General features: G+C 54.4%; 1 protein-coding gene across 1 annotated transcript in view; it reads right to left on the bottom strand.

Moving 5' to 3' along the window:
• Positions 1 to 14,662, bottom strand: part of CSPG4 (chondroitin sulfate proteoglycan 4) — a 33,448-nt gene extending 18,786 nt beyond the window's left edge. Inside the window, exons 1-2 of the mRNA XM_064456782.1 lie at positions 14,496 to 14,662; positions 610 to 773 (exon numbers count right to left, since the gene is read on the bottom strand). Coding sequence (XP_064312852.1) covers positions 610 to 773; positions 14,496 to 14,586 — 255 coding nt within the window. The 5' untranslated portion in view covers positions 14,587 to 14,662. The remainder of the gene's footprint in view (positions 1 to 609; positions 774 to 14,495) is intronic.
• Between the last annotated feature and the right edge of the window lie 441 nt (positions 14,663 to 15,103).

The raw sequence follows: 15,103 nt of genomic DNA, 5'->3' as shown, positions 1-15,103 counted from the left end.
CACATGGTCTGCATTAGGGACACCTCCGGCCAGCTGCTTGCTTGCTCTCCTGCTTTGGTTTAGATGTGGTTGGTGGTGCAGCTGAGGCTGCAGGAGAGGCAGGATGTGTGCCTCAGATGCTCCCTGCTCTTTTTATTCATGGTGGATACCAACACCACAACTGCAAGAGAGAAGTCCCTTCCCGTGCCCCAGTTGGGCTTGGCCCATGGTGGAGTAGGGGAGTCTGCTGATGGAGACCTCTCCTTTCTCTGGATCCTCTTGGCTCATCCCTTCTCTTCACTAACCCCTTGCACCCTGAGGGTGCTGTGCACCACGTCTGACCATGGAATGTACATGGGATGCCGGTGTCCGGGTGTCTCCCTCATGCTCCCCAGCATCACCCTAGGCAGTGGGTGAGGAGCTTCCCAGCTGGAGCCTGTTTCTCTGTATTTAACTGATTCTGCCAAGATTGTGTCCACATTCTGAAACTTTTAACATCCCCTGGTAGGGGTCTTGACAGCTCGTCTGTCCAGGCTTGTGTCTGGACCTGTGGGCTGCTGCTTTCAGGTGCTGCTGGATGAAGCCCTATTCCATAGATTCCAGCCTGCATGGGGATGCCAGGGTGCTGACCTGCAGGGTGCCAGCTCGCAGCTGGAGCAGAAGGTGATCAGGCTGGCCGGCAGCCAGGAAGAGCAGCCCGTTCCCCTGGCTGGTGTACAGCTGCAGGTGGAGCTGCACCGTGTGCGAGGCATCCGCCAGCGGCATCTCCACAAAGCCGTCCCCGAAGAAAGAGGCTGGGGAGAGAAGGGAGATGGTCAGGGAAGGAAGAAGCTCCGTCTGTGTGGGTGCTGTGAATCTGGAACCCTCTGAGCCTGTCCACCAGCCTTTCCCCTCCTGGGCTCCCCATTTGCCCTGTGACATGGTGCTGGAGCCCAGCAGCCTGGAAGGGCCCTCAGGGGAGTCTTTTTTCTGATTTTCCTAGGGGAAGGGGTTTCTAGGGGCTGGGTGTGTAGAGGCAGAGGTTCTGTTTCTCCTTGCCCATGCAGATTTTAGAGGAACTTTCCTCCTTATTACATGGCTAAATGCAGTAGTGCCTACCTTCAGACTGAGTTCCCAAGCATTAGGAGGCAAACCATTACCATAATGAGTCTTTTCCACTTCTGCCTCAGCTGTCTCCCTTTGGAGGCGTATGAACCCTTCCAGAAGTGGCTGTGTTGTGCCTTGGCCAGATGCCCCAGCTGGTGTCAATTGCTGCTGAACAGAGAGATGCTGTGTGGGAGCCCTGGGGACGCCAATGGGTCAGCCAACACCATGACCTCTGCTCCTCTCCCTATTTTACATTGCTTTCTAACAGCTCTCCATGTCATCCAAACATTGTTGACGTTCACCCTGAAGGTGGCTGCTCTGTCAGTGCTGGAGGAATAAACACGTGTGCCTGCAATCCATATGTGGATGTCAGGCCATATGGAAACCTCAGCTCAAAGCAGGCATCTGAAGCTGCAGCTGGAACATGTTCAATGCCCAATATACATCAGCCTTACAGGAACTCAGCACAATGGCATGCGGTCTTGAAATGAAAGACTGTGTCACAGGGCATATGCGGGAGAGGGCAGACTTAAAACACAGGGAGCAGCAAGGCTTAATTTTAAAGTGCTTGTACTTTTTTCCTGGCTCAGTGCATGTGTGTGCCTTGCACTCACATTAAGTATGTGTGTCTGCAATGCACTGCTGGCCATCATGGTTAGCTCCAGAGCAACCCATGGCAAAGGCAACCGCGCTTGGAGGCTGAGGCATAAGCACTCAGAAGACCTGTAAGTTGTAAATATTTGGTAAGGGTATGTTGAGAAGGGTGAACATGCACATTTTCAGTCCATATGTAGTCACAGTCCATGAGGCTTGCTGTGCTTGAATTTGTATGTGCAGAGCTTACCCGCTATACTTCCCTACTGTACTTTTTGTCATCAGACCCACGCTGGGGTTTGGGATCCCACATGCAGCTTGCTGAGGTGCTGCGGGACAATGAGGATGTGGCTTTGGCTTCTCCCAGGGTCCCAGCCCAGCCCCTGCTCGCTTTTAGAGGAAGGGATGGAGGCTAGGTGCTGGGATGAAACCAGCCTCCTGCATGGTGAAGTCAGGCTGTAAACACCCATATGTGCTCTTACAGCTGCTTTTTTTCCTATTGCCCACTTTTCTGTGGGGCTGACCGGGGTGGGAATTGAGCAGGCTCCCCCTGCTCCAGCAGGCAGGCTTTGCTCATGGGGTGGTGCAGCAAGTGAAAATCCAAAAACAAGCAGCCATAATCATGGAGGGTTTGAAACAATCCCATTGTTAGAGGTGACGGTGAGGGTTTGCTTGGCATGAGCAGAGCTGGAACACTCTGCTTTGGTTTTTTTCATTTTATTCTGATCTGAGCTCTGTAGTGTCCTGCATAGGGGATGCTCTTCTGAGCCCTTCAGGGATGGAGAGACTTCCTTGCCCAGACCTAAGGAAAAATCATTTCCCATGGCTGACAGCAGAGAAGGTGCCTTGGCTTTCTTCTGGCATCTGAGAGAATAATGCCGGTGTTGCAAGGACCATCACCCCACCCGCTCCAGGCAGGGAAGAAATGGCAGCATGGAAATATCTAGCACTTGCTTTAATACCAAGCCCTTTGCTCAGCCCAGGGCAGGGCTGCCAGTGCGCCTTATGCAAGCCTGCTCATTTCCTGGCCCTCGTGCCTGCTGTTGGCATGGGGCACTTTGTCTTCCTTGTGCTCTTCAGCTTAGCTAGTGACTCAGAGGAGCTGTGCTATTCTTTGCAGGGCCCTGAAGGGCGCTGTCCTTTCCTGCCCTGCTCCCTCCTTCCAGTGGTCCTTGCAAAACAAGCCAGCCCCACCATACCTTGCTTGGTGGCCAAGGGTGGCCAAGGTGGGTGCCCTGCCAGGTGCTGTCTGGGGCTCTTGGCACCACCTTGTCCCGGCATTTGGTGAGCGGGAAGGACACAGCACATTGCAAAAGCGAATTTTCCTCTCCCTCCTTGCACAGACACAGGTGGCTGTGCTCTGGCCCCAGCAAGGCATGCACATATGTGCAATATATTGTGGTCCTCAGAGACATTGCATGCACGTTATGTGCTGGCTCCCACTGAGGTTCTCCTCTGTGTGTGCATGCTCCAGCTCCCACCAGGATTTTGCTACATTTCAGTTTTGTGGCTTCCCCTACTCCCAAAAACATGCTCCTCAGATGGGCACTGAGAGGCTGCTCTCACGTGAAGGGAAAGCTTTGCTGGCACCGGATCCACTGGCAGCTCCTCTGCCAGTCCAGGGGCTGGGCAGCATCTCCCATGGGTGTAGGGGATCATGTTTTGGGGCTGGAGGAGCAGGTCTAGCACAGCCAGCCTGTTTTCCAGTGTGACAAGGGGCAGTAGCTCCTGCAGCCAGCACATTTTGTCCTGCCTCTGTTCTCCTGAAGCTGCCAGAGATGTTTTCTTCCTTTTGTCTCATTAAATGCTACTTATGAAAAGTTACCGAAAGGGCAGATGCCCAGGGGAGCAGTGCTGTTTGCTGGGGGAGGGAGGAGAGGCCCTTGCCCAGCTCCAGAAGGCGCTGGGATTTTTCTCCAGCAGCAGAGCAGTGTGAATTACTGCTGTTTGTCTTCCAAAATTCCTGTTTTATTTCAGGGCTGTTCTCCTTCTCTGCTCTGCAGCCTGGCCAGGAAGTGAATACCGCTTGACCTGTGGCAATTCTCTTTCACAAGGGACTTGCAGCTTTTTACCTCCTTCTCCCCTCTTCCTTGCCTTCCACATTGCAAAAGATGCAGAAAACATGACTTGCTGGAATTGGTTTTTTTGTTTTCCAAATGCATTTTGCCCTGGAGGAGCCTTTGTGGCACAGGGTGCACCACCCTGATTCATCACTTGGGTGGCGGCTCTGATTTGGGCATGTACAAAGAGGGCAGGGACCCCTCCATGTACCCAACCATGTTCACAGGCTGGCTGTGGCTGAGCATCCCAGCACCACCCCATTCAGATACACTCCTGTGACCCAAAAGCACCTTTCCCAGGTGATCTGAGGGTGCCACAATCATGCCATGGGCATGTTGTGACCCAAGCTGAGCCTTCTCCCTGCATGGGGATGCTAAACTGGCCCTCCCTCCCTCATCATGCGGGGCACTGGGTCTTCATGCCCTGGCTGTGGGTTGGGGTGGGCACCCTGGCTGTCCTGCTCATCCCAGCTAAAAATAATTGACATTCCCAGCTTGCCATGTCCCACAGGAAATCGCTGCCCCTGCCTTGCCAGGCCGATGAAAAGGCACTGCTGAGGCGAGAGGGGCCTCTGTCACAGTTTCCAAGCAGCCGGCCAGCAGCCAGCAGATTATAGGCTGCAGTGTCATTTGGTTTTTTTTGTTGGGTTTTTTTTTTCATTGAAAACAACGAGATGAGCCAAAAGTTCTGAGCAAGGGGATGAGAGTGAGGCCCTGGGTGTGCTCGGCTCCTCCTGGGGCCGGCAAACAAGCGAGGACTCTGTGCAAGCCAGCGCTGCCCTGGCACCCGTTCCGGCACCCACCCCAGCTGACAGCCACGCGCTGGGTCTGAGATGTCTTGGACCTCTCCCCCTGCTCCTCCAGTTGAAATCACAGAGGGTTTGGCCTCTCCAATTGCTGTTTTTTGGTGTTCAGGGAGTTTTTTGGCACCCCAGCCCCATAGCGAGCTGGCTACAGTGGCCTGGGGAGCAGAGCCCCGTGCGGGGCAGCACTGTGGGGCAGCATCTGCCTGGGGGGCTCCAGGCTGGGGGGCTCTGGGGCTCAAGCAGGGCTAGTTTGGGCTCTCCTCCATGTTTTAACATCTTGGCACACAAACTTCTCCCACCTCCTCCTCAGCACGTAGGAGGATGGAGGAGCCAGCTCCTGGCCCAGACAAGAGAAAACGCTCACAAAGCTCAGCACGAGGGTTTGCAGAGTGAACCGGCACTGGACAGGAGGGTTTTCTGGAGTGGGGAGATGTTTCCTGGGTGTGCAGGAGGAAATGTGAGCTGGTGGATGGATGCCTTTGCCACCCACAGGCTCTTACCCCAGCTGGGGGGATCTGCAGCCCTGCCTGTCAGACAGCTAGATGCATTTTGGGGTGTGTGTGAGGAGGTACATTGGTGTGTGAGGGATACAAACGAGTCCCTGAGGCGCTGCAGGAGGAGGATGCTGAGGCTGAGGAGGAAGGAGTGGAGTAAACCCTACCTGGGAAGCGGCAGCACAGCCCTGAGGAGGGGCTGGCTGCTCAACAAGGCTTCATTCAGTCTGCAGTGGGGGACAGGTGGGGGCCAGGGCTGGTGGCCCACGTGTGTTTGCAGGGAAGGGACTGAAATTCATTAAAGCAGCTCTTTAATTACTGGAGTGGGAGCCAGGAGAGCCCGGTGCAGTCATACACACCCCCCTGAAAGGCTCTCTGTGTTTGCAGCCACTTCCCACCCCAGCCACACCAGTTTTCTGAGGGTGGAAAAACAGCCGGGGAGTGAAGGCTCCTTGTTGCCTGAACAGCCCCTGGCTTGTGCGCTAGCGGGTGCAGCCCAGCCTGCCGGCTGCCCTCCTTCCTGCCTGCCGGCCAGTGCCAACAAGTGGCCCCTGTGTAGGCAGCATGCCCATTGCTGCTGAGCCCCAACCACTGGCTTGGGATGCTGGTGGGGCACCCCATGGCCAGCCTGGTGTATTCCTCCTCCGCAGCATCGGGAGCTTGTTTTGAGGCTGAGTTGTTTGGGGTTCTTTTTTTTATTTTATTGACTTTATAAGGCAGTGAGCTCATCCATTGCCAGCTTCACCATGCTGCACCCACCCACTGTGCAAACACTGGATGGGCTGGGGGACACCTGTCCAGCCCTGGGGATGCTGCTTGGCAGCTTGAACCCCTCCTGGTCCCCCCACAGCATGTGCCTGAGCTACCGTCCCCTCTCCCAGCACAGACAGGGTGGGCAAGACCATTACGGGTGGCCCCAGTGCTTCAGCCTCCCTAATCCTGAGCCTGGCTCTGTGATGCCTGTCAGGACCCACAGCCCCTTACGCCCCAGCTGCACCCTGGGAGGTGGCAGGGCTGGGCTGTGTCCCTGTCCCCACATGGGATGGAAGGGCTGGGGGAGGAAAGGATCTGATGGGCTTTCTGAGAAAGGCTTCATTATGTTACACATTCCCTTCGTTTTACGGCGTGGTTTTATTTATGGCTGGGGAAGGAAATGAGCAGCTTGCGAGGCAGGCTAAGGCAAACACAACTGCTGTGGAGTGGCTCTGGGGTTTGGCTGGGGCTTTGCTGGGAGGAAGGGGTGTCAGGTGGGGAGACTGGGGTGCTGCTGCCTTCAGGCACTCCCAGAGTCCTGAGTGGGTGCCTGGGTGCAGCAGGAGGGCTAGGCACCCATTCAGGTCTCTGCAGGGAGGAAACCCCAGTGCAATGGAGATGGGTCATATGTGAGCCAGTCTTGGGCTGCAGCGATGGCATCCAAGCCTGGTGGGGACCTCTGGGACATCCTGTGGTCCCCTTCGTGCTGGCAGGAACCTCCTCCGCAGCCAGCGTGGGGCTGCCTCCAGGATAGGCTAAGGCATTTGGGACAGGGCAGAGCCAGCCCAGCAAGCAGCCCCTGCCATGGGAAAAGCCTCTCCCTGCTGTCCTGCATCCTGGGGTTCAGCCTCGAGATTTATGGGGTGGGGTAGCATTGGCATGGACCCATCCCTATTGTGATAGCTCCCATTGAGGAGGAAGGCTCTATCCCCGTTTCCAGGTTTTATCCCCCGCGACCCCAGATGGCGATTGCAGCTCCCACACCCTGAGCCAGGGCTGTGCGTGCTTTTCAAACCCTGGCAATGGGAATGAGAGCTCCGGTTCTTGCCTTCCACCCTCCACCTGGCCTTCCCTCACAGCAGGGCTCCCCGGAGCCAACGCTTTCTAGGAGTGCCGGCCAGCAGAGATTGTTGGAAAGCAGCGCCCGGGAAACCGCCAGCAAAGCTACAGCTGATCATCCTCCTCAGGGCTGCTGACAGCCAAGCACTTGCCAGAAGTGGCCATCACCCTTGTTTCAGGTGTGGGATGAGAGCCCTTGGGATAGGGTGCTCTACTTTGCCCCTATTCCATCCTGCTGGCCCCTGCCTCCCAAAGCAGATCACCTGCCCCTACCTCTGGCTGCACTGCACTGCTCTGAAAACCTCTGTCTGTGTTTATTAATTCAGTTCCTCTCCCTGTTCCCCTGCCAGCTGCTCTCCCGCTTGCCTTCCCCTGGCTCTTGCCTCACAGCTTTGGGAAAAAAAAATTTGCCTTTTTGCAGCCCACAGACTTTGGGGTGAGGGGAAAACATGGCTCCTGCTAATTCTGCGCTGCCTGGGAGGGGGCTTGCTGTATCATCCTACGTCCTGCCAGCCCTCGACCCCCTCCTCAATGTGTGTGCCTGCTCCTGCCTGCCTCCCCCATCCCTATGAAGCAGCATGAAGGAACTGCTAGAGCTGGAGGCCATAAAGCAGGGTCCAGGAGGCTTTGCTGGCGCTCTGGAGCTCCAGGCCTTGCTTATCCAGCGTGGTTTTACGATGATTCAAGCAGCCCTAAAGCTGATGGTATTTCCTGTGCTCTCCTGCTCGGCCAGATGCAGAGCCACGGAGGGGAGGGCAAGGAGTTGATAGCTGGCACTGCTACGGCCCTGGCCAAGCATAGGCTGCATCTCCCTTACAAAGGTCATGGAGCTTTTAGGAAGAGCTGGGGGGATGCATCCCCAGGATGAGCACCCCCGAAGCCTGACGTGAGTGGGAGCAGGGGATGGAGAGCTGTTAATGACTTTCATGTGGCTAAATTACTCTGGAGGGACTTAAGGAATAAGCCTGAGCTGGAAAAGGTGGTTGGAGTTTTTGCCCTGGGAAGTGAAGCACGGGGAGGAAAGTAGGAGGCTCAATGGGGCTTTTGTGCCATCCCCTGCAGTGTGACTCAGGCTCGCTCACGCTCCCTCTGCCAGGAGAAGTTGGACTGGAAATATTGTATCAGCCCCGGAGGACGTGGTTTCCAAACCATCCCAAGCTGAGTTTTGTTCTTTCTCTCTTTCTCTCTTTCTCTCTTTCTTTCTTTCTTTCTTTCTTTCTTTCTTTCTTTCTTTCTTCTTCTTTCTTTCTTTCTTTTCTTTCTTTCTTTCTTTCTTTCTTTCTTTCTTTCTTTCTTTCTTTCTTTCTTTCTTTCTTTCTTTCTTTCTTTCTTTCTTTCTTTCTTTCTTTCTTTCTTTCTTTCTTTCTTTCTTTCTTTCTTTCTTTCTTCTTTCTTTCTTTCTTTTCTTTCTTTTCTTTCTTTCTTTCTTTCTTTCTTTCTTTCTTTCTTTTCTTTCCTTTCTTTCTTTCTTTCTTTCTTTCTTTCTTTCTTTCTTTCTTTCTTTCTTCTTTCTTTCTTTCTTTCTTTCTTTCTTTCTTTCTTTCTTTCTTTCTTCTTTCTTTCTTTCTTTTCTTCTTTCTTTCTTTCTTTCTTTCTTTCTTTCTTTCTTTCTTTCTTTCTTTCTTTCTTTCTTTCTTTCTTTCTTTCTTTCTTTCTCTCTTTCTCTCTTTCTCTCTTTCTCTCTTTCTCTCTTTCTTTCTCTCTTCTCTCTTTCTCTCTTTCTCTCTTTCTTTCTCTCTCTCTTTCTCTCTTTCTCTCTTTCTCCCTTTCTCTCTTTTTCTCTTCTCTCTTTTTCTCTCTTTTCTTCTTTCTTTCTTTCTTCTTTCTTTTTTTCTCCCAAGCTGCCTCATCCTCTCACTGGCTGTCAGGTTTTCCAGCTCCACCCTGCACATCCTATCTCCCACACCCACAGCTTTCCCTATCACAGGTCCAATGTTGGCACCTTCCCACCTGATGAAGGAAGGGCTTGCAGAGCTGCAGGGGGGCACATGGTGGCATACAAGGGGACAATCCCAGACACCCAGGGCTGGAGGATTAGGAGGACCTTGGGGGAAGCCTGCGCTGGTGGCTTGTGTCGGGGCACCCAGGGTGCACATCCCACCTGCAGAGCCCCAAATCCCATCCCTGCCCACCTGACGGAGCTGGTGCCTGTTCCCAAGAGGGTTCCCAGCCCTGGCAGAGGGAAGAAACCTTCTCAGGAGCTGTCAGGGTGAGAAGTAGAGCCTGTCCAGGAGATGCTCACAGGCATCCCTGGAATGGCTGGACATTACCGGAGAGATCCTTGCCTGCTGTCAACAAAGAACACGGCCGCCGCTGGATAGGGGCCCACCTCCAGACGCTCTGGCTCAGACATTTCCAAGCCTAGCTTGTGTCAAATAGCTCTTGAAGTGCCAATATGGGGGGGGGGGGGGGGGGGGGGCCGTTATCAGCCAAAATTGGGATGAGGAGGGGAAGGACAGGCACAAGAGTAGCATACAGCCTGGTGCATGGAGGGAGATGCTGAAGCTCTGCCATGAGCTACCTGACAGCTTTAATTTCAGCATCCAGGGGCAGAGAAGGAGCTTTTAAAATGTGCAGCTCAGGATGATCTGGCTATAGCCATGCTGGCAGGGCAGCACCCACAGCACCCTGTGCTCTGCAGTGCTACAAAGACGATGGCCAGGATGGGCTTTCGGTGACGCTGGGTGCTGCAACAGGTAAAGAAGTGTCTTCATGGACAGGGAGGGGTGTTTGCAGTGTAGAAGGGGAAAGAGAGGATATTTTTTGCTCATCTGGAGTTTACATGCTAAATTGTCTGCCTTGCAGTTCTAACTGCAAAGAAAATTAGTATTTTCTTTTTTCCCCTTTCTAGACCTGAAATCTCATCTTCCTCTTCTCTTCTCTTCTCTTCTCTTCTCTTCTCTTCTCTTCTCTTCTCTTCTCTTCTCTTCTCTCTCTTCTCTTCTCTTCTCTTCTCTTCTCTTCTCTTCTCTTCTCTTCTCTTCTCTTCTCTTCTCTTCTCTTCTCTTCTCTTCTCTTCTCCTCTCTTCTCTTCTCTTCTCTTCTCTTCTCTTCTCTTCTCTTCTCTTCTCTTCTCTTCTCTTCTCTTCTCTTCTCTTCTCTTCTCCTCCTCTCCTCTCCTCTCCTCTCCTCTCCTCTCCTCTCCTCTCCTCTCCTCTCCTCTCCTCTCCTCTCCTCTCCTCTCCTCTCCTCTCCTCTCCTCTCCTCTCCTCTCCTCTCTCTCCTCTCCTTCTCTCTCCTCTCCTCTCCTCTTCTCTCTCTTCTCAAGCTTTTGGTGGTATCCCTCCCCACGCTGCCTCCTCCTCCTCACCCCTGTCACCCCCCCGCCTTTTCCATCTATGAGAAACAAGCAGTGGGGTGATGTTTATAGAGAAAATAAATGCTGCTCTATTTCTAGTGCAGGGGGGACATACAGCTGGCCACGTGGGGCTGTGGGGGTGTGGAAGCAGGCATGCACATCCCCTCCCAGGGCTGTGGGCCAGGGCAGGAGGCTTTTCTCAGCCACATTTACCTCAGGCCAAAACTCCTCTCTCTCCTCCCCAGCTCCCAGAGGAAATGACCCCAGTGGGCCCAGAAATTTCTGTGGGATATGATGCACAAAAACCTCAAAGCCCGGCTGAAGCCCAGCCAGAGGCTGGGAAAGGGAATAGGAAGTTCCTCCTGACACCCCCTTGCTTTCTGGCTGTGCACTGGGGAGAACAGAGGGTCTTATGGCATGACAACAGAAGGGGAACATCCATTAACATGCCTGGGGCTGGCACTGCAAGCAGCCAGGGGCTCTGACACCAACTCCCCCACCCACCTTCCCCCTGCCCGCCCACAGCAGGGAGGAAAAACAGCCACCAGAAAACCAAGATTTGGGCAAAAGAAGCAGCAGGGATCCATAGGCCCCATCCTGAGCTGACTCACAGCCCTTGAAGACTCTTTGAACAGCCAGTGAGTCAGAGTGATTGACGAATATAACTTTTTTCTCCATAGCTTGGAGGCACATGATGGGACTGGCCACCTCCAAACTGTGCTGTTTGCCCCATGACTTTCTCCACTCCCATCAATTTTTGGCATCCCTTCCCCAGGATGCTTTCTGCTGCTACTGTCTGTCTGTCTGTCAGGCAGCCAAGAGCAGCCGTTGGGCACAGGGCAGCTCCCAGAGGTATTGCACAGAGCAGTGCACAACAGGCACAGGCGACACGCCCATGGAGGAAGGATGGAAAATGGGAATTTCCACCCTCTTGGATCCAGGGCACAGGGCATAAACACCTTTCACCCCACCTCACTGCCAGTTGGCAGGAGGATGCTCGGAAGCCCTATTTGGTCCGTTCTGAGGATGAGCGACAGCTGAAGAGTGACAAACTGGGGGGCAAACCTGTATCCTCTCCATCTTAGGTTCGGGGAGGGCTGCAGTAGTTCCGCCTCTTTGGTTTTAAGCCCAGCTTTGCAGAATCCAGATCTGCTCTGACACTGGGCTCTGCTTTGCGATGCAGCCCTTGGCTTTGCAACAGGGCAAAGTGGGTTCTCTGGTTGTGACACATTAACAAAAGGCCTCGGGTCCATTTGCAAACTTCACAAGTAAAATGAGCATCATGCAGGCATGTCTGATCCCATGGCAGCAGCTCAGGGAGAAAGATCATAATGCATTCCTTTTGACCTCAGTTTTTCTGTTACATTTACCCTGGAAAAACTCTATGGGGCATCCTATCCAAGTGCAGCATGGCAACGTGCAACCAAGCACAGGGCGTTATGGAGATGGCTCAGGGAAGGGCTGGTTTGGGAATGATCAGTCTCCGATGGACAGACTTCTCACTCTGTGTCTCCAAGCGTTTTGGAGATATGGGGTAGTGAAGGGGCTGGTTGCAAATGGGGCTGTGCTGCATGCAGACCTGCCTTCTACCTGCTGGGGTAACTTGGGCACATGGACATGGCCTGGGATGCCCAGGCAAGACCCGGGAGGTGTACAGATATGAGCTGGGGAGTTTCTAGGACTCTCCTGGATTAAGGCTGGGGATGATGCTAATGCTCAGGGAGGCTGGATTCCCAAAAAGGAGACAAGCCAGAGCCCATCTCCTCCAGGCACCTGGAAAGGACTGAGGGAGCAGCCCCTGGGAGCTGAGGCTCATCTGAGCCAACGCCTGTTACGAACAGTCTGTGCTTTGAGCTTTATTTAGGCACACAGACAGCGTTAGCCTCCCGCCTCCAAAGTCCTGTTACTGTCCAGCCTTCAACCTGACATTAGTTCCTCCGGGTGAGCTTAACCCTGTCCTGCAATCTTGGAGGAATGCGCTTATTATATATTTGCCCACAGCCCTCTGTTGCTAAATATAAAAGTGAGACGAGAATATTCCTCCCCGATTCCCACGATACCAGTTTGCATTCTCCCCCCTTTTCAGCCTTTTTCCTGTGCTTTCCCATCAGCTGGAAACTTTTCCAGCTGCTTGGAGCTATGACCTCAAAACATGTGGTGCATTCACAAAAAAGAAAGTTTGAATAAATTGGTCAGATTTCCAAAAGTGGAGGAGAGAAATAGCTGAGGCGGCTCCCTAGAGCCGATAACCCCCGATAAAGCAGGAGGGGTCCCAGCCAGATCCCCTGAGGCAGACACCATTCCCTGCCCATGAGCAAGAACTCTGCATGGGGCAGTCATGGACAAGCCAGGGTCCTGGGACCCCCATCACCGCTGCTGGGAGCCCACCTGAGACTTGAGGGGTACATTTTTGGCACGTCCTTACTGGAAGCTTGGGGTGACTACTGCTCACAGGGACCCTACGCATCCAATTCCTTCTTCCTCCCACATCCCTCCTCATTACAAACACCCAGTTAGAAGGTTTTTGGGGAAGGAGGAGCTCAGCCTGCAGGTGACCTCACTGGGAACCAGAGGAGAGCCAGGCTGTCTAAAAACAGTTTACTAAATCTTCACACTCAGATGTCAAGAGGACAAGTTTATGAGTGTTTTTTCTTTTTGATATAGTGTTGTATTTGTTGATGTACACAGTGACTCTTTCCATTTCAGGCTGGGCAGAATGCCTGGGCCCCTGAGCCTGGGCCTGGAGGCAATGCAAAACACAGGCTTTGCCCCTAAAAACTAGCCTGCCCCAGCCCTGTGCCTGGCATGCTGCTGATGGCTGGTGTGGCTCTCCCTGATGGGGACAGAGGTTTGTCCCATGGCAGGCAGCCCATGGGAACACCTGGCACCAGCGCTGCTAGTCTCAGCAGGGATGTTCCTGAGGGGATGGGGTTCACAGGAGACTGGTGCCCAGACCCAGGGTCGCAGCTGGCGCATCTGCTTTGTCCGGGTACAGAAATAGTCCCCTGGCGCCCATGGGGAGGGTTGGGGAAGAGGAACTGTTTGGTGAGATGTTATATTATTTTTGGATTGAGTTAGGAAAAAAAGTGCTTTTTAAATCCCCTCCACTTCTGAAGCTGTGGATGCCGCTGACCTAGTGCAAATGGTCAGCGCAGCTTGGAGGGTTAGGCTAAGGTGCAGAGCTGTTCTGAGCAGGATGAGACCCGTGTCCAGACCCTGCAGAGCCTGCCAAGGCTCAGACCATTCCTGGTACATGTGTCCCAGAGCAGGGGAGTGAGTAGGAGGCAGAAGGCACAGGCAGAAGGTGCAGGGTGGGAGCAGGGCTGTGGGATGGCCGTTGGGATGCTGAGGCAGAGAACACCGCCATGCCAAGAGCCATGTGGTCAAACCTGGTCACATCTTGGGGAAAACTGGATATAAACCACCCAGTCTGCTCCCCACCCAGCCTGTGACCTGCAATAACCCCTCTGCCCAGCTCTGTCTCTGTGCAGCAGTCAGCACCCCCTGCCCTCCCCACTGCCTGGGGCCAGCCTGTCCTGCTGCACTGTGGCTCCTTCTCCTGCCGGAGACCCTCAGCCCCAGACAGGCCCTAGTGCCCCATCACCTGGAGGGATGATCCTGTACCTCTCTGAGGCTGTGCTGGCAGAAGAGGCAAGACCCTAACCACATGCACAGGGTGCATCATCTCGCCCACCCCATACACACAGGGCAGATGGACAGAGCAGAGCTGGGAGGTGACACATACCCTGGCAAATGCTGCCCGGCTCTGTCCTTCCCACCAGTCCAAGCTCCTGCTCCTCAGATGAGAGGAACTGCTCTCACAGGCAGGCCAAACATGGGCAGGGAAGGCTGACTCTCCCTACCAGGGCTGCAGGACGTACTCGTGCTCTTTCCCCATGGTGCACGGCTTTGGCAAAGCAGGAAGGTGCCTTTCTCCCAGGGGCTGCCCATGGTGCAGACCAAAGCCCTGCAGCTTCTGCATGCATGCAGGGAGCAAGCCTCATCCCACCCAGCACCACATTTGTGTATGTCCCTGGGGAAAGCATCAGACATAGCCAGGGCACACAGCACCCTGAGAGCCATGTTGGGTCAGCAGCCCTGCTCCCTCCCTCGTCTTTCCATGCAGGGCAACCCAGCCCAAGCACCCTGCCTGAAAACAGGCAGCCACCTCTCCTTGCTCCTGCCGGCTTGGCGACAGGCCCCCTGCACCTCAGGGAGGGACAGCCTCCACCCATGGGTGCCCACACTGCTCCCCCCTGGGTTCTCATCCCTCCCAGCCCACCCCAATCGCCCAAAGCGAAGCCTTATCCCCCCCCAGGTTTCTCACCACTCCAACCCTCGGGTATACTGGTGGGATGGGGCTTACCTCCGACCGGGGATCCCGCATGGAGGGGCAGAGGCTGACAGGTCAGCAGCAGCAGCAGCAGCAGCGTGGCAATGCCACCTTGGGCACCCATGGTGTCCCCTGGGGCTGGAGCAGTGGCTCGGGCTCCAGGCACAGCACAGCCTCTGCCAGCGCTGCCTCCAGGCAAGTGCTGTTGCTACTACTATATTTAATAAAGCAGAGCGAGGGAGGGACCCGTAACTTCTCCCGCCTGTCAGAAAGGAGGAATTAGCTCAGATTACAAAGTCAATTTTCTCTCTTAAAGGGCTAGAGGCCCCCACCCGCCCGCCACCCACCCGCCGCTCAAAGAACCCTTGTTCCCGCCAGGGTGACGAGGGAAGGGAGGAGCAGCCGCCACCACCAGCGGGAGAAGAAGCCTGATGTCGGGTGTGGTGGGTGGCTCCGGAGGCACCGCCTGCTTCAGGCAAAGTGGGGCATCCATAGTTCTCCCCGGCACCAGCCATTTTTGGGGGAGCAAAACCAGCTCCTGGTGTCCATGGAGACCCAGATGAGCAGCTATCAAAAGCTCACAGTTCTCTCAGCAGGACTAAAAGATGATCCTCAGCCTTCAGGGTTCATAATGGTCCCAC

The sequence above is a fragment of the Phalacrocorax carbo genome, chromosome 7, assembly GCF_963921805.1.
Source record: "Phalacrocorax carbo chromosome 7, bPhaCar2.1, whole genome shotgun sequence".
Taxonomy (NCBI): domain Eukaryota; kingdom Metazoa; phylum Chordata; class Aves; order Suliformes; family Phalacrocoracidae; genus Phalacrocorax; species Phalacrocorax carbo.
Note: the sequence above shows the minus strand (reverse complement) of the source record. Positions and strands in the feature narration are given on the sequence as shown.